The following is a 26481-nucleotide window of genomic DNA, read 5'->3' as shown; positions in this document are numbered from 1 at the left end:
CATGTTAAGTAATGTGCTGCAGTAAGTATTGGCATTTCCTAACTGAAGCTAATAATCTCTGTGCTATCATGTTAGCAACAATACTATAAAGCTACTGTAGAATTTTGCTATGTGCACCAGCCAAAGAGGTGGAAAGACTCACATGTATACTCTTTTAAAGTGATGATAAACATAACAAAATACAATAAAGTATTTGAAATTAATTTCAGATTAATTTTGGTGGGGATCTGGAGTTAGACAAGCAGCCATGTTATGGTACACTGGGCCAAAAGGAACCGTGCTCGATCTGACTACTCCCTGTGGAATCCTCAGCACAAGAGAGACATGAAATTCCTGGGGCAGGGCCAACAGAGGGCTTCAAAGGTTTTTAGGGGGCTGGAGAATCTCTCTTACAGGGAAGGCTGAGGGAACTGGGACTGTTTAGCCTTGAGAAGAGACAGCTAAGAAGGGATCTCATCAATGTCTATAAGTATCTGAAGGGAGGGTGCCAAGAGGATGGGACCAGGCTCTTCTTGATGGCACCAGGCAACAGAATGAGGTAACAGGCAGAAACTGATGCACTGGAAGTTCCACCTGAACATGTGGAAGAACTTCACTGTGAGAGTGACTGAGCACTGAAAAAATTGCCCAGAGAGGTTTTGGAGTCTCCCTCACTGCAGGATATTGAAAAGCCATCTGGACACAATCCTGAATAAGGTACTCTGAGACCCTCCTTGAACAGAGAGATTGACCAAAGTGACTTCCAGTGGTCCCTTCCAATCCTAAACATTCTGCGATTCTGTGAAAAGGAGAGCAAGCTTTTCTTCCAAAGACCAGTTTTGGAGAAATAAGGGCTACATATAAAGGTGTTAAAATACATTAGGCTTAGATGACCAGAACAACTAGTATACCCGGGGCAGAGAGAATAAAGAAAAGCTATGATTTATTTAAGCCATAATTACTACACTGGAAATGCAGAGAAAAAATATTGCAAGAAGCATAAACAAGCAGTCTCACTAAAAAAACTACACTAAAGTTGAATTAATTTTGTGAATTCAAATCCAACATTTGTTGGAAAGATGCTAATAGTTTTTATGTTACAGGGTTACAAAATCTGTTATTCCATTCCAACTGAAAATGCAGCATAGTAATTTAAAGACATTTCCCTGCTTGTAAGATACCAATTTTTGGACTACTTAAAGAAACAAAGTACCAGTTTTATGAACTAAGTATACAAGGAAAAGATCAATACTCTTCTTATCACTTATTTCTTCACTCTTCCCTTTCTACCCTGTTACACAATTCTAAATAAAGAGATAACAGTTAACAAAAAGAAGAAATAATACTATTTACTATAATAAAAAATTACCCACATAAATAGAATTTCAGCCACTTTACTGGAAAAATGGAGACAGACACACACTTGAACCAATCTTTTGTTTTCAGCACAAGTTTTCAGGTACTCTTATCAATCAAATTAACCAAATCTCATCAGGAACAGAAAAACAAGCAAACGCTGGACCTTACTACCTTGCTATTACTTTTTCTGCTCCGATCTTGTGCCAGTATTACTGAAATTAATCACCTCATCCTCATAGGCAGCCTCTGAAGCAAAGATCATGAATATTAGAAATACGCTCTTACTCTCTATCTCTGTTTCACCTAACTCCACCTGGTTATTCATGCTTTTCTGAAGCAAACTACCAGACTACTGTGACTTGTCTGAGTCAGAAACTGAACTCTCTGGTCCTGGATTACAGCTAAGCCACCAGTGTGGAGTGATTTTTTCTGTTTTTTTTTCCACAGACCACTTACATTGACAATTCTCCATGGCTTCCAACTCCTTTGAAATAAGACCTGAGCTCCTGCACACAACTGCGGCACAGAAAAACACAAGTTCATAAACTACTACAATAACTGTGGAAGAGGAGGTCATGGAAAGGATGGGAATATAGATAGCATAGCTAGTTCCATCAAAATGTGCAAGGCATCCCTCATTAAAAATGTTAGCAAAGAAGGTATTACACAGTACAAATCTCAGTCCTTAATTTAAAACTGGACAAATGCCACATTTAAGAAAGGATTATGTCTTTTCACAAGCATTAAGATATTTTCATCTTTCTTTAATCTTATACGGAAAACATTATAAATCTTTAGATATAGATTTTAGAAGAGAGCATGAGGGAAAGATATATTTGACAACACTGCTACTGCAGAAAAACTGGAAACAGATGGATCTTATATATTGGTTTGAAGTGACCGCATTGATCATCAACTAGCTGCACGATTAACTGCCTGACTTAGAAGACCAGGATATCTTCACCCATCTATTTAATTTAACAGATGCACACATGCTTGATATCCTTCTGCTAGAGTTTTAAAAATGGCCTTAAACTTTGACTTTGAGAGAAATGGAAGAATACATTATGGAAGCATTTACATGGCATATTGACCTGCCTCACCAGATTTTCCAGACTCTTTTATTGAGTTGGGGCATGGAAATACAGTAACCACAACCAGAATCACTTTCTTTTCAGCACACTCTCTTTCAGCAAACTGTGAAGACTCTCTCAAAGACCCTCCTGAAAATGTATTATTAACTATCCAACCTGTGATATAGCCATGCTCCATAGTTAGCCTACAAGATGTTAACTATTGTACATACTTTGTACAGCTCAAAGAAAAAACAGTAATTTAATAAACAATGACTAGAATTCTTCTCTAGGATTTCTTCTGTTTAAGTGTGCTAGCATATGCAATTAAAAAGAGTAATTAAAGTTTTTGGTACATGTTCCCTAAATTCAATGCGTAGAGTGACCCCTACTGGTCTGTTAGGCACCCCAGCAAAGATACAAACCGACAAGAGTCATTACTCCAAGGACTGAGCCTGAGCTAACTTATATGGACAACCCTCAGGCTGGGCACGCATACCTTATTCAAGCTACAGAATGACTAGTAGTAACTTAGTAGAAGCAAAACTACTCCAGTGCTTCCTATGGCCTTTTAAACTTCTGGTTATTATAAGCACCCCAAATTATCAAGTAGATGGATAGGTTGTAAAGAACACTCTACCTATATACCAGTATCTATAGCTGAAAACCATATTATTATGAAGAATTTTTATTTAAAAAAAATAAAAAGCAATTTAAAAACCACCCAGAAGAAACAAACTTAAGTGTACTATATATTTCTAAATGAGAAAAAATGTATACTTCCTGTGCATTCACAATTGAACATGAACAGGAACTATAACAGAGCCTCCATGACTCAGATTTTGCTTGCTACTCTTTTATTTAATACATAAAAAGCAAGTCACAAGAGCATTTAATTATTTGTCTAAATACTGCCTACTTTAATGCCCAACTCATAAGTGATGTTATCAAAAGTGCTCCATAACACACACAAATACATTATTTTATTATTTTAATGCAGAAGGAGAATCTATTTAAGATCTTAGCACTAATATGAGTACATTAACAGGAAAGTAAAAGAAGGGTATGCTGTTTATTTGAAGTGCTGAATGTTCTCTTACATTTATAAATATCTATTAGACACACATACACATACTTGGATCAGAACCCAGCTAGAATCAAGAACTAGAAAACAGCAAAATTAAGGTAAGTATGAATTCTAAATCCATTCCTTTGACCATTGGACTTTTTAGTAACAAACACAGGATTAGAACATAAAGTGCAGGACATGGAACAAACAAAACAAACATTTGCTTCTCACTTCACTTCATCTAGGAGTAATCCCAGCAACCAAGTAAGACAAAACAGTGCTGATTCCCTCTTCTGAGGAGAATGTTTGCTTAGAAAGCTTAAGCAATTTCTCTGCTTCAGAATTTCTGCTAATTAAAAAGAAATAGCCTGTAATGACTTCAAGTTTCCATTGCATTTAAACCAAGTCAGTCCAATGTTGCTCAATATGTGCTCATACTGGGAGATTACAGAAAAGGCTGCTCAGGAATAGCTAAGTTAGCCTCTAGGTCCATAAGCAAAAACTGGACCTCTAGCTGTTTCAGTAGCCACCAGCAGGCTGACCTGCAGCCTGGCTCTTACTTCTGACCACTAGTCAAGCTGTTGAAGCAAAAAATTACAGCCACAAGTTATTTTTTTAAATGCATTCAACCGGTTCTAACTCAGTACATCAAATCCCTAGAGCCCTCAACAGGAGCTCTGCATTTCAGAGATTTTATTTTTGGGAGCCATATTTAAATATTTAGTATGTTACACGAAGGAGAACAAAAAGAAAAATTAAAAAAACCACAATAGTGACATGCTATAAAACATTTAAGAAGCCTGTAACTCAGCTCAAACTATACAGTGAACTTTTCTATTGTTTTCACTGCAATACTGAGTACTGCATCATCCACTGTAAAGTATAAATTTAGGCATTATTTCATCAAAAGAAATAAAACAAAACCATTGAGGTTAAAAGTCAAGAACTCCATAGTCAAAGAATTCAAGAAATAATTCTCTCCATGTACAGTTTAGTCAATCCCACCGGGTTTGCCTCAAGTGGTAATTAAAAACTTATTCCTCAAGATCTTTGCATTATTCACTGAGTATGCATTCTACCATTGTTGCGGTTGATCTCGCTCATGTTTGATCTCAGGTCTTATAAGTGCCCTCTAAACACAAAACTGAACCAAACACCAAGCTGAGTGCTGCAGATCATTCAGTGAAGAGAAGGGATGTCATCCAGAGGACCCTTCACAGGTTTGACAAGTGAGCCCATTTGAACATCATAAAATTCAACATGGCCAAATGCAAACATAGGTTTGGCTATTCCTCAGTATCAACACAGGCTGGAGTATGAATGGGTTGAGAACAGCCTTGCAAAAAAGGATTTGGGCTACTGGTGAATGAAAAGCTGGGCACAACCCAGCGATGTGCTCTCACAGCCCAGAAAGCCAATTGCATTCTGGGCAGCATGGTCAGTAGGGAGGAGGAGGAGAAGATTCTCCCTCTCTGCTCTGGTGAGATTCCACCTGATGTGCTTGGGACCTAAGTGACATGAAAGACATAGATCTCTTGGAGCAAGTCCAGAGAAGGGACACAGAATTGACCAGACAGCTGAAACACCCCTGCTGTGAAGAGTTGTAAAGGAAAAGAGTTGTGGTTGTTCAGACCAAGTAGAGAAGACTACAGGGGATTGTTTCGTGGCCTTTCAATATATAATGGGGGTTTACAGGGAAGATGGAGACAGGCTAATTTTTACTGAGGTTTATAGTGACCCTTAAATTAAGAGTGTAGAATTAGATTGGAAACAAGGAAGACTTTTTTTTTTTTTTTTTCAATGATGAGGATGGTGAGACACTGGAATAGGTTGCCCAGAGAAGCTTTGGATATGCCATCACTGGAGGTGCCAAAGGCCAGGCTGAATGTATAATCAGGAATGTGATCTAGTGAAAGGTGTCCCTGCTCATGGTAAAGAGTTGGGTTAGATAATTTTTAAATCCAGTCTTTCCAATCCAAACCATTTCATGATTATATGCAAGAATACATTTTATATTTCCAAGTTGTCTATACCAGAAGAGAGCCCTAAGTCTATTTGGAACTTTGACTCTCTCTCTGTGGTAGTAGAAAGTAGTGCAATGCCAAAGCTATTGTTAAACCAGCTTCAGTACCAAACATACTACTAAGTCAGAAGGCTATGTGATCAAACTACAGCTTCTTACCTGTTTTAGTTTCAAACCCCTCATCTCTGTACAGTAGAGCAAAGCTGTGGTTTGATTGCATGGGTACAAAACCAGATTTGGCTGACTAGAGGATTTCCCTCCTCTATTCCTTTCCCAAGTAGGCTCTCATGGTACCTTGTCTCGTCTGCTCTCCACTAGCAGCTAAGAAGTCCATACATGCACAGAATTCTCAGGTTAAAAACACCCAGAAGGAGGTTAGTCAGTAATCATAGTTAAATCTTGTGTCCCAGCTGCTTGCAGGATCCAGTGTGGGGGCCTCTGAAAGGCTGACAGTCAATATATGCCAGCCATAAAATAGCTTACCTGGCTACAAACTTGCATTCTCTGAGGAATGATAAATTAGTTTTCAATGCTCTTCTGCAGGTCTGCTCATAATTTGTAAATGGAATCATGTTTTACTCTCTACAAACAAGAAATTAAAAACTTGCGTAATGTAGGAGGTAAAAACAGATCTATAACTGGGAACTAAGTAAACGTTGACTTGTGTTGCCTTACCATGCTGCCCAACATAATCTCACCCTGTTACCTTATGCAGTATAGAAATAGCCTATTTGAGCTATGAGGAGTAAAAAAAAAAAAAAAAAAAAAAAAAAAAAAAAAAAAAAAAAAAAAAAAAATCACTGTAATCATATTCCTTGTCAGTGACCATCACTCTTGCATACTAGGGATATTTAAATCACCTAGCATCAAACCCCCGACTAATGAGAAAGACAGCAGTGAAATACGAGAGGTTTCTATTTAGTGTTCAGGACAGTGGCATATCACCATACTGCTGTGCATCCACTATTTTCCACCTTCACTTTCCACCTGCATCCAGCCTTCTGTTTTAAGGTACTATTCTTGATGAAACTGCAGAAGATTTTTTGATGATTTCCATGATGTGAAGGGTAAAAAGCTACATCTAAACATGAGTAATAAATGGATTACTTACATCTAGAACTAAGTGAAACTGAACTACCTGTGTATGTCCTTGGCTAAGAGTAGCAAGAGAGAACTAGAACAGCAAGTGGCAGAGCATTATTCTTTGGCATTGCTCCGTCTTAGACTTCTGGCAAGGCACATGATCACCTCATGGAATGGATCATAGTAGTGCTTAACAGAAATCACATGTTAACAAGCAAACAAGAACTTACTACTGAGTCATCACATCATGCCTCCTGCACCAGGGCAGACACAAGGTCTGCATTACAACTGAACATGAAAGAACCATCAGGGAATTGAGATAATGCTGATATTTGAGCATACACTGACAAAGCAACAACTCTTCCCACACAATTAAATATATATGTATGCAATTTATTAATCAAATGCAAGACTAGGTGATACCTACAGCAAGTTCTGCAGAAAAGGCATACAACTTGGCAAAAAATTGTAGCCAAACAAATTCCTCTGAAATAATCTTCTAAAAATACTCAGGAGTAAATGGCACAAATTCTGTTATTTCTGTAATTTAGTAAACCTGAAAAGCCTTCCAACTTGTACAATCTATCTTCATGCCCTTCAGATTTGACAGGATTGAGGTGAAACATATCTGTGAGCAGGACTGGGATTAGAGACTCAGACCTCTGATGGGACTCCTAACCCTCCTGTCCCTACACTACTTTCTGCTTCACAGCTAAGCCACCGGTCTAGTCATCTCTTAAAATGCCACACATCTAGCAATCTAAACACATAGAAAGCTTTCATTTTGTGCCAAATACTATACACAGGAAGAGGCATACTGATTGAAGTAATAGCAGCACTGAATTTTTGCAGTTTCTTGACTAGCTTATAGAGGGAGTTGTCAGCCCTGATGTTCTGCACCTCCCTTCATTGCTATGTACATTTACAGTTATGGAACCAGGCACATGCAGTCCAGTTCTGAAGCACTAAACAGGATACATACCAAACACAAATGCTTTACTGAATAATATTTACTAAAAATGGGGAAAAAACCTAGAATTTTTACCTCCCAGGAAGACTTTGAAAAAAGCCTACCTGGGCAAATTAACAAATTACATTTTTTTCTCTTACATGAAGAAAAAGAGTTGGAGAAGTTTACAATTGTTTCAGCAACTGTCCCAATATGAGACGCCTCTGCATTTCCCAGGAGAAGAGAAAGAATTACTCTGCATGGACTCTTGAATAAGAGAGAAAGCCATAGAATTTATAAGAGATAAAAGGTTAGGGGATAGATGCAAACAACATTTTTGAAATAATACAAAGGTTGACAGCCAAGTGTCAAGGGGGGCTCACAGAAAGGAGCTTGAGATCTATTCTGGCTCTATATTTCTTGGAGTTACCTGGTTCTTCCTGCTGTTTCCAGGCACGACCAACTGTACATCTTACTCTTGACAGAAACTTCTAAGCCTCGTACAGACAAAGCTTCCATACCCTGCTCCTGAAGAGTATTCTGGTGCTGTAATATCTTTAGGATTCAGCACCATTTCATAATTAGCCCGGCACTTCTGGTAGGCAGGACAGATAACTGCACAGCATAAGACTGCAACACTGCCAATACACAGACCAATTGCCTCTCTTATTCAACAACTTTTTGTTGCTGGGGGGATTGTCATGTGTTTCCTACCCACTGTTTTGTTTTTAATCTAAAGAGCTCCTGATCTATAGAGCTCCTTCACATTGATGAGAGGTCCAGAAAGCAATGTAACTTGTATGTGCACCTGTATTGCCTTCTGTAGTCTATACTTTTCTCACTCACGTATTTCTCAGCATGCAGTACCTAAAACTGGACACAGTACTCCACACTTAGTATACACTCCACATCATTGACCTCTTTGTTACATTCATCTTTTGAAACCCCAATAGGCATTTGCCTTGTGACATGGCCATCTTGTGATGCATGATAACCCCCAGATCCTTTCAGGAATATCTGTTGCCCAATCTTTTGGATGTTACTCAATGTAACTGATTATTTTTTGATAAATGTAACATTTGGCACCAATTTCTATTGAGTTAGCACCCCATTTTCCTTTTTTAAATAAAGCTACCAACTTATCAAAATAATTTTAAACTCTACTCTTGCTCTCCAGCATGTCCACAGTCACTTCTACCTTGGTGTCAATGACAAATCTAAATAAAGACATTCTCATTCCACCATCCACATCACTAAAACATCAAGTCACACTGAAACTTGAACAGACCCTTCAACAATACAACCCAATAAATCCTTCCAACGCTGACATATGCTCCTGTGTATCTGCACACACACACATATGTGCATGCATGCCTATCTATGTTCTGCCCCATTTGAATATAAGGATATGACACTGGCCACAGCGCTTTGTTGGTTTTGATGTTGGTGTGGAGGCAACTGATTTAGTTTGCCTTCTGTACAAACAAAGTCTGTGGTAACAGCATGCTCACTGGATTTAACTAACTTGTACTCTCCACAGCCATCCCTAGGAAATCAGGCAGAGATGTTTTACTGATGCACAAGTAGCATACACAAAGCCTACCACACTGTAAAAATCTATGTTGTTTTAAGAAGTCATCCTACAAAAAAACTCCACCAAGAAATAAAATCAAATCATGCTTTTAAAAGTTAACATCAAGCTTTTAAAAGAAACTTTATTTCTTTTATCTTACGTGCAATATTGAACAGTGAGTTCTGATCATAACACAGAATTACTCTGAGGAATTTTATAAAATAACACTATTTTTCTGAACATATTTAGAACAAAAAAGGAAAAAAATGCAGGCTCATTTAAAAAATTGCTTAGCTATGCAAAGCTGCTAAGCAAATGTGGAAGCTATGGCAGGAAAGAAAGTGGTAGACTGACATAGACTTGCTAGCGGGGTGCTCAGAGTTACACTGCTGTCAAAAATTCCCCAGGTAAACATAAAAAAGAAATAGTTTCTGCTGAAGCATTTTTATAAATTCCTCAGAGACACCTTAAATATTGATAAGAACATATTTTAAAACAGTCTTTTAAATATTAAGGCATGTGCATGTATAGTATATTAATGTACGATTGAATAAAATCTGTTGTTCCCACAGGAGTCACTTCAGGATGTTGGGTATTTTTTTTTTCATTTTGTTTTCGGGTTTTTTAGTTTGTTGTTGCTGTTGTTGGTTTTGGCAGGGGTTTTGTGGGTTTGGTTTTTTTTTGTTTGTTTGTTTTCGTTTAGTTGGTTTTTTTGTTGTTATTGTTGTGTCTCCAGAGAAATCCTTGTTAACCCAAACTAACATGTTCAAAATAACAAAATCCAATGATCGAGCAGTTTTTAAGAACCAAGTACTGACATGGTTTTGAATGTTTCTTAGATGAAATCACTAACACCTTCACATTGATTGACTGGTGTCAGCAGAATTCTGGAGAACTATGCTGCAGGCTCCAACACCAAAGTAGTAATCAATTCAGGAAGTCAGCTCAAAAAAAAAATGATGCAAAGATCAGAGTTGTCAATGGCAAAATAATCTCATCTCAGTGGTGTAAAAGAAAGAGTAAAAAAATGCCACATATTTACTTCATAGTGTAAGAAAACAATTCCAAAGATTTAATAACCAAATTCTTGTCAAATAAATACATCAATTAAAATCTATTAAGAAATTCTTCAGGAATTTATCTTTTAGGCCACATTTACGTAATTTTATAGAAGATACATGTCAGTATAAATTGCACAAGCCTCTTTAATTTTTTTACAGTATTATATAACATACTTGCTAAAAATATCAGGGATTTTTACTTAGAGAGTACTAATACTTCAAACAAATAATGAAAAGGTAAACACCAAGACAAAGATTTATCCAGTTTACTTCCTGGAAACTAATTAACATTTTTACCCATTTTACACATTTTTTGAAAAGGGACAAAAAAGCCACTGTTTTTCTGCTGTATTTCTCATCCACAAATAACTCTGAAGCACAAATAACACCGCTTTGGTGAGCAGCTAAGTTCTGGGACCTGCTGAGTTAGCAAGGATGTCCACAGCAGGGTGTTGAGAAGGGCAGTGTTAAATACTATTCAAAACAGAATTCTCATTCCTCCATACTCTTTGTTTGGCTATCACCATCATGAGGGCCTCCACCAAACTACATGCCATAGAAAGCTACCTGACACAATCTGTAGTGCATTCTTTACCTTCCACAAGCAAACCATCAGGATCTATTAAAATTACTTTACGCCGATAGCACTAGAGACATGACAAATCACAGGCCAAGAGTCAGATACCAAAGAATGTGTCTCAGGGCGTTGGGGCCAGGCCCATTTGCAAGCAAATGATATTGTGCGAAGCTGGCATGCTCAGTGCATGACAAACTGATGCAATTTCAGTACTGTCGGAGAAGCTGGGTGAGATTTCTCTGATGCTGGTTAGTGTACAGAATTGTGCAGAGTTCCCAGATTTGAATCGCCTGGGGCCTGAAATGGCTTCACTTGACAAGCCACAAATAATTACACTACACTCTTTCTATTGTACTCTATTACTTTGCCTCTTATCTCTAGGCTTTGAGCACTCATGAACAAGCAAGGTCACTTCTATTTTGACCATGATGCAACAAAACATCGTTCTTTTGTGATATGATAAATAAAACACAGCCCTGCAGACTAAACATTTTTATCAGGTCCAATTTCTACTTTTATAAGCAACAACAACTTTGGATCTTGTTAAAAGAGTGGAGGTTGGAAATAACCATGCAAGCAAGTTCATGAGCTTTTCACTTAGGAGTGTGATATAGCTATCTCGTTATTGTAAAAACTCATTTGAGCAACAGGGCATTAAGTTCTTAGCCCATAACAGATAACAGCTGTATCTGTGATTACTTTAAGCAGGTTTTTACACCCTTTCAAATCAGCAATTTTTGACAATTTAGTAGCAAAAAATAGCTTTGTACGTGCAGCATGTTACCATTTCTTTCCTAGATACCAAACACACTTCAAAACTAACACTTTCTTTATCAGTTCACAAAACTTATTATTTTAATTCTTAGTAACTTAGGAACGTTTTGTGCTAGTGGTATCATCCCAGTCACAGCATTCAAGAAGAGTAATGCTAACATTTACAATTTATTAAAAAACAAAAAAGAAATAAAAATGAAAAAAACCACAACAACAAAAAAGTGACTTTCAGGGTTTAAGTAACTAACTTCTAGTAATCTCATATTTTCTTGGCTTACAGAACAATTTATTTCAGAAGAAATTTCCTTCTTTCTCCCACTGGTTAGAGAAAAAAAAAAATCACTCTTTTAATTTAGAGTTCTATACTATGAACCAGATGATACCAGGTTTTTTCACCCTTAAAACTATGTTTAGTGGTTTTCTCAAACTGCAATTAGATACAAAGCAGGAAAGGAAAAATTCAAATATGAAGACTAAATGGATGTAGAGAAAAAATTATTCTAACAAGAACCTTCAAACTGTTTCTGATAGTCATTACCATACTCTCCTTATTTTCCAGAATACATAGTAGCAAGTAGACAGCAAAAGATAAAATGTTAAAAGACTTCTTAGCTGCAAGTGCTGAACTTTTTACAAAGTATATTTTCCTACTGGGCCTATAATTCAGCCAACACAAGGACTGGGTTTTTTGAGAGAAGAAAATTACCGTCTGAAACACTCTCATCAAGTTCTTACTGAATTGTTTTAAAACACACATAAAGATACGTGTCTCTCTGTTCCCAGATGGCTATAGGAATTCATGGCAAAACTTGGATGTCTGATACTGAAACATTTCTGACAAGGGAAGGTAAAACCAAAATTAGAAACAGATTTTGATAGAGGACAAATATGAAAAGGAAATTTTAAATTAAAAAAACCCAACAAAACGCACAACTCCCTCCCTTCAGACAAACAACAAACACCAAAACAAAACAAATTACAGAAATTTCCACTCCAAACTCAGCCATATTTCAGAATTTACTTGAGCATTTTAGTCACCATGTCAGAGGTAATGGTGCAAAGACACTATTCCTACCAATCACACAATCACATCCACATTCTGAGCACTCAGCAAGAGGAAAGGCCTTTGGCATTTCCTACTCAACACAAAAAATAGATGTTTTCAGTAATTGCTGACTTTTTAGGCTCCCTCACTAGAACATAAACCCAGAAAGGAGGTCTTTGGCTTTTAGTGAGAGAATGAATCTCTAACTAGAAACCAGTTTTTAAATGTTCTTAATCTTGTTCGTAAGAATTACAACTTTTGAAGTCTTTTAGGAAATATGTCATCACAGGAGATAATGTTTCTTAGCATTTGGAACAAATCAGAAAAATAATAGACTAATATGTTTTCTGATTCTATAATGGCATAACTTTCAAATCGAATGTTGATGTGCATTTTTTCCCGAATATCCATTTCTTCACATGAAGAAAAGGCTTTAAAGTAAAGCTAATATTTTTAGTACATTCCCTGACATTACCATAAATTTACGAGTCCATTAATTTACTATTAAACTCACGACATGCTCCTTTTTTTTTTCCCCCTCCATATCTTTAAAGAACAAAGAAGTCAGATTGCAATTACCATCAGAGCTCAGCTGCAAGGAAGACACATGATCAAGGAGTCCTGCTCCTGGTAAGAGCTTGATTACACAACAAAGAGTAGAGAAGGGAATCTATACACAAAGAAAGAGTCCTGTGCAAAACCAGAAGCAGAGGCAGCTAGCTGTATTTCTCAACACATATGGTTCTTTTTCATAAAAGCAGTGTATTGTAATCAATGCAGACTTGCTGCTGAACAACTGATTATTTCATTAACTAATCAAGACTTTGTTTCTTTTTGTAAAAGATTGTAAGGAAAGCTTTAGATTTCATTATTTTCCAATCTGAAGATATTGCAGCCAATGAATACCTTGTGCTCTGGTATAAAAAGGGGTTCCAATTTTTAAAAGTGAATCAATTACAGGAGAGACAAGAAACATAGTAAATAAAATAATGAAGATCGGTAATTCTTATCTTACCATTTTCAAGGTAACCTAGTGGGACAGAAGACTTTCACAGCAGTTTTATACTCTTTTCACTCTATTAAAGAATTAAGTACTCAAATAATAAGAATACATTTTTGGATATGCAATGCTTTTCACAGCATCTTATCAGGAAACAAGTATTATCAAGTGTAGGCAACCCCTTTCAAGAGTGACTTTTGAAACTGTGTAGCATGTACACTATTCCACAACTGTCTCATAGAGGCCCTGGACTAAACTGGGACCCACAAACACTGTGACATCTAAATAAATAATATACTAGATGGAGGCTGCCATGGAGGTTTGGCTGTCACTTCTCATAAATTATTTACCACAGTCAGTACCCTACACTGAGGGCAAGTTCAATATCCAAAATCATCTTCTCAGATTTCCTATTTATACACTTCTAGAACCAAGGGTTTTACTGAACGAGAGGTGGAGCTCTCACTGCACCAACAGAGGAGGAATGAGAAAAAAAATATTGTTTTGAACCTGGCATGGACATGGTGCTCATTAAACATGGTATGCTCCTTTAGTCTAATCTTATTTCAGTTCCTGAAGGTATCCAAGCCTGACTGTGGTGCCCCAAATACTTTCAAACAAACAAACAAACAAACAAACAAACAAACAAACAAACACCCTACAACATTTATTGGTTTATAAATGCAAAATTTGTAACACAATATATAGGCTGAAAGAGTAATTTTTAAATGGCTGTTCACATGAGGGTATTCTGCTCTAGCTGCAAGACTTATCATCATGACACCTCAGAATAAGTGTATTGACAGACTACATACAGTTCTCCTTTCATTTTCTATTAAAAATACAATGACACTTTCAAAGGGAATAGCAACACTTCTGTTTTATATTTAAAATTCCCTCACACAATGCTCTTCAAAATGCTATTTTAGTCATCCCTAAACCACAAAAATTCAGGTTTATAGAAAATGAAAAGTTGATACAAGTCCTCATATAATTCCTGTGAACACAAAAAAATAATGGCTACTGATAGCATGACTATTCAGAATATGGTGCCTTGAAAAATTCCATTAGCACACTTCCATGGCGCATACCTAAACCAAGTATTTCCACTGTACCCAAATGCAGCACTCCAGTTATCCTACCAAGCACTCTGCACAGAGGCAGCTCTTAGGTATCATATGGTGAAATTCCAAGATAACTTAATAAATGCCATAACAATAATAATAATCTATTATCTAATAATCCATTAAACCTGGAATGAATTACATCAGGTGCTAAAAAAATTCAGAGACCAATTAAAAGTGTGTTGCAGAAATCTATTCCATCTTCCCTCATGTTGCATTTTAAAGCCTGGTGCATTCTCACTCCTGGCTAATGAAGAATGTGCATATGTTTAAGACTATCTCTGTGGACAAGATTTTACAATTATCCTGACTTGATGCTATCTGGAAACATCACTAGGAGCAGCTAAGCATGAATCCTCTGATGAAATAATTCCACTGATAGTATTACATTACTAACAAAATTTTATCACCTATACCTTTCAAAGATACAATGGAATTCAAATATATCTTTATTGTGATGCATGTCTGAATGCCCTGCTAGGTCCAATCTTTCTGAAAATGAAAATTCCTCATTAAAACTGCAAACCAGTAGATACTGGGAGACAAATGAGTAATGCATACTTTGCAGTTCTAGTGTACTGATAGAATGTGTAAACTTTTGCTCTTTCAGATGGAAAACTGATAGAAGTAATCATGCTGCTGCTTCTCGACTCAGCTGTCGATCTTCCCATCACAAATAAAGCACAAGGTATTTCCTTCTCAGAGAAATCTTACATGGCCCTTTCCAATAAGCTTCCATGACTGTGAATCAGGGGCCTTCAAGCAATTGCCCAGCAACTGGAGATCACTGGAGCCATATGTCTCCATCTGACTTGGAGACAGCTCTAACTGACAGCTCTAATCTGACAGCTCTAACTGATTGCTGTGTACTAATTCAGCCAGTTTTCACCTAGGTTTTACCTTTTCCTAGTTTCTGCCTTAGCTGCCATCGTGTGCACTGCAAAATTCTTTCTTTGTTTCTTCAAGTTCCCACTGCATAGTAAGTGGTCAGTTTCATATCACTAAGAAAGTCTATCAGATAGGAAAACTGACTGGAGGAAAGAAGTTTAATCATCACTGCTGACAAATGCACAAGTTATTCACAAAAAAAAAAAAAAAAAAAAAAAAAAAAAAAAAAAAAAAGCATTTTTAGTTACAGCAATCTGGCTTAAATTACAAAGTCTTGTTCCTCCTCTAACACACGCACCTTCTTTGGAACATCAAACCCGCCAAAAAAACGATCAAAATGGCATTTTTCTGACATTGCAGAATCACTGACACCTGCCAAATTATCTTTTATTGTCTTCACCAACCCTGTAGGAGAGAAATGCATCTGTACAGACCCACTCTGACTCTCTTGTTGAGTAACCAGAACATTTCAAAACCCTCTATGAAGACACTAAGACTGTAAAAAGCTCTAATTAGATCTTATAGATCAAATACTTCCATTTAACTTCCTTGAACTTGGAGTAACTAGTCTGTCACTGATTTCAACAGTACTTGTGACACAAGGCTAATACATGGTGAGCTTACAAAAGCCCAACTCATAAGCAAGTAGACTTCACACAGGCAGATTTCATACTCAAGGCACTCAAAATATGTCCAGATTTTTTAAAACTACCAAGTTTGCACAGTCTAGAAAAGAGAAAGGGCTAGAACAGTAATACCTTGAAATCTTCTTACATAAACTCCTAATTACTCCCTCGATACTCTGTAATCAAAAAACTTACAAATATTACCCCTTTGTAACTTGCTATTGTGGCTTATTTTAGGTTTTCACTGAAGAACAACTGAAAACTCCCCTTTTTGACTCTATGTACATTTATTTCAACAGCAAAGAATGCTAAATTACATAAAATATACCAAATTTGAGATCCTTGTGGTTCTATACTTCCATAAAGAGAAGTACATTCCTGAAATTAAGCTGCTGCTTCTATGGAGGCAAAGCCAATAGACTTTAAAAAAACCCACATTATTCTATGATCTTACATGTCAGATCTTGCTTCTACATTTGCAACTCCAGGAGCAATTTGGAGAGTAGTATAAGAAGTGTTAATTAAAAATGCAGTAAGCACTTGTGTCAGTCAAGTATGCCCTCTGCTCTACAACACATTTAAATGTATGTCACCTTGACCTGCAATATACCACTGTAAAATTTTTTTGGTCAATATAAATCAAATGTACACTAATTTATTCAGTAAGTTTCCTAGGATCTGAATCAACATTAGAAATCTAACTAGTACTTATTATTCTGTTATTGACAAAGGGAGCATATTTAAATGACGAGAAGAACACGTGAGTGTCATGTTGAAGTTGAATTGTTCTCTAGAGACATCCTTAGTAAGCGCCTACATTTAAAGGTCATTCACTGCCAAATTATGAACAACTGTTGCATTTATTAGCACAGGCTCAATAGTTTAGAAGCCAGTGTCATCAATTCAAACTGACAATGAAATTTAATTGTCCAGCAAGAAAACTGACGTTTCCCATACTCTAAGTTTCATCATTCTATGCATACTCCAAACAGAACTCGAACAAGTGCAAGTTTACTCAGGGGTTTTTGTTTGGGTTCTTTTGTGTGGGGGATGAGGAAAAAAGACTTTTAAGATTTTATATCAGAGGAACAGTGCCTTAGAAAAGCTGGGCTCCGGAAACAAATACTTTTGAAAGAACTGTGTTTCCCATTTACTTTATTGACAGACCCCAAGTTCAAGCATTGCCTCATACGATTTTCCCTAATTTTTCTTTCTAATCTTTTATGCACCTAATATTTTATATCTCTGGTCAAGACACCCCTTTCTATTTCTTAATTGCACTGCGGTTTTCCCTCTGAAGCTAGAGAGAAATTTCCACTTTCTATAGCAAATCATTAACACCTTCTCTGCAGAACTGATGGATCTCTGACCATTCCACTTTCCAAGTGCTGCCTAGCCATTTCAGGGAAAAGAAGGAAATAATCTGGAACAACAGGCTTAAGCTGAAAACAAAGCAGTAAGTAAGTAATGAATTCCCATAAAGAAAAGGAGAAACATCCTTTTTATGTCTTTTGTTTCCAGGAAGTAAGAACACACAGTAGCAGCCTGTATCCAGGGGAACTGGATTCTGTTCTGCTGAAGATAAGGAACCAGAAACCCAGGGATGTCAGGAAAGCATGTTATGGTTGCAATGCAAAGCCTCCATAGAGAGGAACAACTCTCCCTTCAGTCTCTCATTTCATGCTGGAGGTCACCACTCACTGTTTCTAGCAAAGACGCTAGCACAACCATCACCACTCTTCTCAAAAAACTATCCTTGACTGCTGCTTGTCTGCAGCAGTGCTGGCAGCCACAGTGCAGGAGGCACCCTCTGTAACCCACTGGCATGTGACTGGGCTGGTAGGCAGTCAGCAGGTCAGCAAACTTCTATCTGCTTCCATCATCCTTTTCTGCTATAAATTGCATAATCTCCGACAGTTCCTTGTTCCAGCTACTCCACTCCAACAAAACACTTCAATTTTGAGCAAGTTAGCATTTGTGGGAAAGACAACAGTAAAATGATCAACTGTGTAAAGTGGTACTTCTGTGACCACAGAATTGCATAATAGTTTAGATTGGAAGGGACTTTTAAAGGTCATCTAACCCACTCTTTCTGCAATAAGCAGGGACAACTTCATCTAGGTCAGGTTGCTGAGAGCCTCATCCAAACTGGCCTTGAACGTTTCCAGGGATAGACCATTTGAAACCTCCCCGGGCAATCTGTGCAGGGTTTCACTATCCTCACTGTAAAAACTGTTCCTTATGTCTACTCTGAATCTACCCTCCTTTAGTTTAAAAGCACTTTCCTTGTTCTACTGAAAAAGACCTACTAAAAAGCCTGTCCCTGTCTTTCTTAAAAGCCCTGTTTATTGCAAAAATGGACCACCAGAGTCCTCTCTTCTCCAGGCTCTCTTAGCCTTTCCTCCCTGAAAGAGGAAAGCAGAGGTCCTCACCTCTGATCCACTTTTTGTGCCCCTTCTCTGGACTGATTCCAACAGTCTTCCTCTTTCTTGTGCTAGGGACCCCAGAGCTGGATGTGTACCCCCCTTCCAGGTGGGGTCTCAGCAGAGCAGAGCAGAGGGGCAGAAACCCCTCCCTCCCCTGCTGCCCACGCTGCTTTGTGTGCAGCCCAGGACACATTTGGCCTTCTGGGAGTGCTCATGGTTGGGTCATGTCCAGCCTCTCATCCAGCAGCAACCCAAGTCCTTCCAGCAGGGCTGCTCTCAGTGCCTTCATTCCCAGCCTGGAATGGTAACAGGGTTTGTCCTAACTCACGTGTAGCACCTTGTACTTGGTCTTTTTGAATCTCATTAAGGCCCTACAGACACATTTCTGGAGCTTATCCAGGCCTCTCTGGATGGCACCCTGTCTACAGGAGTGTCACCGCACCACTCAGCTTGGTGTCACCTGCAAATTTGCTGAGGATGCACTCAATCTTTTTGTCTGTGTCATTAATGAAGATATTAAATAACACTGGTCCCAGTTCAGACCCCCTGAGGGCACCACTTCCAACTGATGTCCACTGGGACTCTGGGCCATTGACTACTCACTACCCTCTGGATGTGACCATCCAACAAATTCTTGTCCATCTAACAGCTGATCTGCAGAATCCATCTCTCTCCAATTTAGAGAGAAGGATGTTGTGGGGGACCATGTCAAAGGCCATACTGAAGTCCAGATAAACGACATCTGTAGTCCTTCCCTCATGCACTGATGTAGCCACTCCATCACAGTAGGCCACCAGGCTGGTCAGGCAGGACTCATCCTTGATGCAGCCATGCTGGTTGCCTCAGATTTCCTCCCTGTCCTCTATGTGCCTTAGCAGAGCTTCTAGGAGCTCAGGTGGATCTGTTCCATGATCTTCTCAGGCATGGAGGCGAGTATGACCAATTGGTAGGTTGAAAGGTCCTCCTTTCCATGCTCTTTAAAGATGGATACTCTTTTTTCCAGTCACCTGGGATATCACATGACTTTTTAAATATCAAGGAGAGTGGCTTGGCAATTACATCAGCCAAGCCCCTCAGAACTCTGGCATGCATCTTGTCAGTACCCATAGACTTAGGTGTGTTCAAGTTTTTCACGACCCTTATCATCTCTTAAAACTTACTTCCTCATTCCCTGCCTTGCAGTCCATCCACTTGAGAACTGTGGGAAAGAGACTGCAAGTGAAGACTGAAAAAAAAAAAAATTACTAGCTCAGCTACTTTTCTTGTCCTTTGTTACTAGTTTGTCAGTAGTGTTCACCAGGAGTACACCTTCTTTGACCTTTAAACCAAACTGTTTTAAATGCTAACATTCTAAAGCTGATGATGAAAACTAACTTAAAGTGAATTGCCTGTATAATTTCATAGTTGGTACAGAGCAACGTTCCATTAACCTCAGTTTTGCTGGAAAGACATATAGTGTACCTCTTTGAATTTCTGTACTTGGAACAATATTTATGCAAATTATTCACATAATCACAAACTGGCAATTACACTGGCAAAAGTCTTTCTCATGAACAGTCCATAAGCCTTTTGAAACACAAAGGAAAGACACAATGTTATTATCAGAACAGTTTTCCGTATCTTCTCCTACAAGCCTGTCTGACCCAGACAAACTTTAGCTACAATTCCTCATTCAGTTTCATGGTCAGCATAAAGTCTGATCATGTTTCGTATCGGATGCAGAACAGAATCCCCTCACCTGACTAAAATGGCAAAATAATCATGAAGGAAAAACTACCAAAATCTACTGATCTAGAGCAACTTTCAGATCCATGAGACTGTCTCACCACCAGTAAATGACTCGAGACAAAAAATGATGTAACAATCAACAGTGTTGTAATAGAACATCATCGCTCTCAGGATCATTTTCTTGGAAGCCTCCTCAAATCATATAGTTTCGTTTCTCATTTCTTTGAAGCTTACACCGCTTAACATTTCATTTTTAACATGAAATTTTAAAAACCCAAATCCTCTAAATAGCAGGAGTCACGGACTCCTCTTCACATTTAAAGAAATAGAGACTCATTAAAAGCAAATACTAAAATAAACATTACTTTGAAAAATCCTATTTGTTTAATATGAACATCTTAGAAAACACCCTGTCATTTCAACTAACATGCTCGACTAGGATGTGGTGGGATGAGTCTGTGCTATTGTAATCACATTCAATCACATTCAGTCAAAATGTTTTAAAGCCAAGTCCCCAAAACACAGAGGTATCTTGTAGGGAGTCACTTACGTTTAAGTTCACCCAAGAGGTAAAAATATTAAAGCTGCTACACTCCCACATTAATACAGCTGAAGTGGTTTATCTTTTACAAGGCCTACAAACACTTGCTTATAGTGAGGACCAAATAATACACAGCATTAAGCATAAAGAAGATGAATTTGCTTCATGGAAGCATGCCTACATGGATTAATCTTCCAAATGTTCTACAGGATTCAATTTTTTTTCTAAGCTACTAAATTAATATATTTAATAAAAGAAGCAAGCTTTGAATATCCACTTTCAGACAAATACCTTGGGTTTTGGTCCACCTCTCTCCACCCAGGACCATGTGAATGTCCAACAGTTTTGTGGGATGAAAAAACTACTAGGAACAAAAAGAACCTCTAAAAACTGTGCAGACTAACCTGCCTGTTCAAGGAGGGTCAACTATACAGCTGGTTAGCCAGGATAATGGCCAGGCAGGCTTTGAGAACCTGCAAATATGGAGACTTCACAGTCCTCTGGGGAACCTATGCCAGTGCTTGACCACCCTCATGATAACAAACCAGTCTTGTCTTATGTTTAAAGGGCATCCCTTGTGTTCTGATGTTTGCCCACTGCCACCTCTCCTGTCACTGGGCATCAACACAAAGAGAGTCTGGCCCCCTCATTCTGTCCATTCAGACCATCTGTACACATTGAAGAGATGCCCCTGCCCATTTTCTTCTCCAGGATGAGCAGTTTCAGCTCTCACAGCCTTTCCACACACAAGAGATACTCCAGCCCCTTCACCGTGTTTGGCGCTGCACGGGATTTCGCAGGGTCGAGTGGCGAGGGAGCAGATGCCTCTATTCCCTTGCTGGTCACGCCGCACCACCCACTGTCGCTGCTGCCCAGCAGAACAGAGCTCGTGTGAGGCAGCAGGTGTCTGGCGGGCTTAGACCATCCCTCCATCCCTCCTGTGCCGAGAGGGGCAGGGCAGGGATGGGCTGCGCTGGGCAGGGCACGGCTGGCCGTAGAAAGGCCGGGCTGGACAAGGAGGGCACAGGGTTGGAGTGTACAGAGCAGGGCTGGCATGGTTCTACAGGGCAGGATTAGACATGGCAATGCTAGAGAGGGCACGGCGGGGCAAGAGCAGGGCAGAGACGGGGAGAATAGGGCAAGGCTGGGCAGAGCTGGACAGGACTGGCGGGGTAAGGACAGACTGCGCTGGTCAGGTCAAGACTGGGCAGGGCAAGTCGAGGGTGGCCCGGGCACGGAGGACAGGACGGCCCCGGCACGCTGATGCCACCCGGCGCCCCAGCGCAGCCCCCGCTCGCCGCCGGCATATGGCCACCCCGAGGCGAGGGCGTACTCCGCCCCGGCGCACCTCACCGTGTATCCCCGCTCCAGCTCGCTCTCCTCGTATCGAAAGGACGGGATGAAAACCTCCATACCGGGTCCCCTCAGCGCGGCGACAACGCCGCCATCTGCGCGCCTATCACGTGATTGCTGCAGCACGTGACAGGGGCGGGGCGGGACCCTGGTTCGGCCCCGCCCCCCGCGTCCCCTCGCGCTGCCGGGACGAGGCGGGAGAAGCTTCCTCTGGAAAAAAACGTGATTTAAAACATGGACAGAACGGTGCTCGACAGCGTCGGCTTCTGGTTCAGCCAGAGCTGCAGCACTACTGCGGAGCACACAAAAAACGGAGGGGAAAAGAATAAACTTCCAAAGGGATAAATTTATCCAGTCGTACGTTCACACCGCAGCTCAAACCTGAATCAGAATCGTTAGGACTGGAAGGGACCTCTGGAGATCATGGCAAGGCAAGGTCACCTAGAGCAGGTAACACAGGAACACATCCAGATGGATTTGGAGAAAGGGAGAGAGGGAGAGGAAGACTCCAGCCTGCCCAGGCAGCCTGTTCCAGGGCTCTGCCACTCGCAGTGTAAAGATCTTCCTCAAGCTGAGGTCGAATTTCTTGTGTTTTGGTTTATGGCTATTACTCCTCATACTATCACTGGGCAATACTGCAAAGAATCTGGCACTACCCTCTTGGCACCTGCCTTTAAGATACTCATATGCATTGCTGAGATCCTCTCTGTCTTTCTTCAGACTGAACAGGCCAAGCTCCACAATCTTTCCTCACAAGAGATGCTTCAGATCCCTCATCATCTTTGTGGTCTCTACCAGACCCTCTTCAATAGTACCTTGTCTTTCTTGTACCAAGACTGGAATTTAACACAACACTCCAGATGTGGTGTCACTGGAGCCCCCTCCACCTGCTGGCCACAGTCTTGCCAATGCACTCCAGGACACCACTGCCAGCTTATGGTCAACTTGTGATCCATGAAGATTCCCAGGTGCTTCTCCAGAGAGCTGCTCTCCAGGAGATCAGCCTGCAGCCTGTGCTGGTACTCGGGGTTATTCCTCCCCAGGTGCAGGACCCTACATTTGCCATTACCGAACCTCATAACAGCTTCTTACCACTCAACTCTGCAGCCTACCAAGCCCACTGAATGGCAGCACAGCCTTCGGCCATGACTAGGTCAGTCAACAAACAAAAGCAGCACCTTTAGTAGTACCTGTTGTGAACAGACATGAAATTAAGAAGAAAAAAAATAAGTGGTGCTCAGGAAAGTTGCCTGTGTTGTGTGTGTTCCCGAGAAGCCATCTCTTAACTTTGTTTTTTAGGAGAGAAAAACATACCATTTCAGAGAAGTGTAGATATTTTTTGCCACTGGAGAAATTAAATTAAACCAAAATATGCAGTTGTTTTGACAGCTTAAAGTGTAATAGAGGCAGAAACAGAAGGTGTAATATCAAGTGCATTTAGAAGGTCATGCTGTTGGCACAGGCAAATGCTTTCACTTCACACAAATTTGCTAACTCCAAGCTTCAAACCATTTGGAAGCACTACAAAATGTCAACAAGCTGCCACTGTATTAGATGGTCATATTTTAAAACTCACCTTGTGAGTCTGGAGAGTCTCAGGCACTACCTGAAACAACCTCACACTCTCACTGATCTTTCAGAGTAGCTACCATGATAAATCCGTGACCATAGAGGGTTTGCTCTTCATAAGTAGATTCAAGTACGATAACATACCTCAAAAATGGGCAGAAAACTAATTTATCTGATGTCTGCGGTTTATGCTATCAGCTGTTTGAAATTTCTTTTGAAAACTAACTTGGGTCCTTTTGGATTAATAGTACTGGGGAGAATATTACAAGCTCGTTTTACCTCCATCTCTTTATCTCTTTATTTCACTGAAAAATTTCATATTTTGCCCTAAGCAAAAAACTGTGATCTTGAAGGCTGCAATACAAAGTAGACATCAATTGACTTAAACCAAGATGACTTAAGCAAACTAACACTATTTTACTTTGCTAAAACTACAGTGAAGTAACAAACCAAAAATTTTAAAAAATTATCTGACATCAAAGCCAGATATTCCTCATGCATCTGTTTCTGCACAACACTGCTCCTGGTTCAGTGTCCTCAACTGCTGACAATGGTGCAGGACAGTCCCTGCACAGCTCTGTGGTAGTAGTGACAAGAGCAGTGCTTCCAGTCCCCAGATGCTCTCCACATGCCCTTTGACTGAAAGGTGTGTACAAAATCCCACTCCCCCACAAAGCACCCTCTGATAAAGATATTACAATAATCCCAAGGAAAGACCAGCCATATAATAATAGGCTCATCACTCTAGTAAATGTGGGCATACTAGGTAGTAAGTACCATGCTATCATTCTGTTGCTTTCTGGTTAAGAATCCAGTCTTTAGGCATTCTGTTGTCCCCCCCAATAAAAAACAGAGAGATAATTCTTAGGACACCACTTGTGCCATAATGCATTTATGCTGAGAAGACAGTAGAAGAATTTCGTAGGAGCACTTTTTGTGGCTGTTTGCAACCTAATAAGCAGTAATTTTGAAAAGCTACCTTTCTCTTTAATATCATATAACTTATTAACAAAGGAAAGTTTTAGACATTAATCTGGTTTCAAATTCAATAGAAAATAATGGAACTTTTGACTGTCCATCAGCCAAGAGGAACAAGGAAGATTACATGGTGAGCTGATTTCAAATACGTCAATATGTTTTGGAATGTTAAATACTTAATTTACACAATATATCATCATTAGTTGGCTAATCTTTAAAGTTACATCTGAAGAAAAAAAAAAAAAGGATTTCTCCCCATGGTTGGCTGGCCAATGATTAACTTTCTGTCTAATACACAAAATTTAAGAAACATTAGTTCACAGAATGCTATCAAAATGTGTTCAAAACCATCCTGGTCTTTCAAAGCTAACTGCACAGATGTTACAATGCTTCCCACAAAAAAACAAAACAAGGTGAATATACTTCAAATGTAGCTTGACTTGAACTGGCGTAAGGTGTATTAAAATTATATAAGCAATCCTAAAAGCAGAACTGCAAAATGGTTGAAGTGTACTGGTAACAGTGACATAGACTGTCTTCAAATGCATCTGTTGAGCAGACTCTCAAAAAAGTACTCTAGGAAGTGTTGGTCTTCAGTGCTGGGTGCTGTTGCAGGTATCAATATCTCGGGTTATATTCCTAAATTACCTTGATCCAGAATGTGAAATAAATTAAGAAGATATTCCCTCCAGCTCTAACTGTTTCCTGTCATCAGATTCTACTTAACCTTCCATGATTACAGAAACTAGAAATCATCAATCCGCCCCTTTGCTGGCCACTTCTCTGTTCCTTTTTTTCCAAAATAATCACTGTGCAATTCCTCATACACGGACAGGGAATTCAGCATTTGTCACGTTAGAATGATTCATAGGAGAGAAAAAGGAACAATTACAGGCAAATCTGAAAGATCACTTTCCACTAATTCTCATGATTCAAGGCCTTTCTGAATGGCTAGTTTCCAGAATAGAAGGCAAAGAAACACATACAAAAATTCTAGTCTAAGTGATAAGTAAAATACACAGCAAAACAAGAGACCAGATCAAAAAACGACAGTCATTAATTAGATGACTTAGACAATCTAAGTTTGTCAATTTTTAAATTGCTACAAAACTCATTTTAAGTCAACTCACAAAATTCAGCCACAGATATATAGTTTATCTCTAGTCTTTTCTTGCCCTTCCATTTCCATTGCATATTTCTTTAACTTTAGTTTGCATATGAATATCCTGCTAGGACAGGTTTGCCTACGCTGCTTTGTGTACTCTTCTTTACTCCTTCTCTTTGTTAATAATTTCCTTATTGATCTGGGGTGGGGGAGCGGAAGGAATGACTTCACCAGTAAAATCAAAAGATTACTAGCAAGTCACTACCATTGCAATTACTACCATTGATCCAACTATGGAAGACAAGAATTTTTAAAAAAAGGAAGAATTGTCTTAGCAGGTAACAAGTAACATTCTGAACAACCTGAAAACTCAGCTTCTAGCCTGTTAAAATATTACCTTTTTTCTCATGTTTGTAATGGACTCATATTTTGCCACTAATTAAAAATATTACATAGCCTGCTGTACTCTAAAGTGGAAGGAGAGAAAAAATATAACCCCAAAGGGTTTTTTTTCCACTGTTTTTCTTTAAGACAATCATTTCACTGTACACATCATTTTAGAGGATGTTGGCTGTTCA

The 26481-nt window shown here is 39.1% G+C and overlaps 1 protein-coding gene across 1 annotated transcript in view; it reads right to left on the bottom strand.

Annotated features, from left to right (window-relative positions):
• The window catches only part of SNX24 (sorting nexin 24), an 89515-nt gene extending 67160 nt beyond the window's left edge, over window positions 1–22355 (bottom strand). The window contains exon 1 of the mRNA XM_066181383.1: window positions 22252–22355. Within this exon, the coding sequence (XP_066037480.1) occupies window positions 22252–22311 (60 nt within the window). The 5' untranslated portion in view covers window positions 22312–22355. The remainder of the gene's footprint in view (window positions 1–22251) is intronic.
• Between the last annotated feature and the right edge of the window lie 4126 nt (window positions 22356–26481).

Source organism: Chamaea fasciata, unplaced genomic scaffold, assembly GCF_029207755.1.
Source record: "Chamaea fasciata isolate MVZ Bird 193981 ecotype frontalis unplaced genomic scaffold, bChaFas1.0.hap1 SCAF_4, whole genome shotgun sequence".
Taxonomy (NCBI): Eukaryota; Metazoa; Chordata; class Aves; order Passeriformes; family Sylviidae; genus Chamaea; species Chamaea fasciata.
This window is presented reverse-complemented; position numbering and strand designations above follow the sequence as displayed.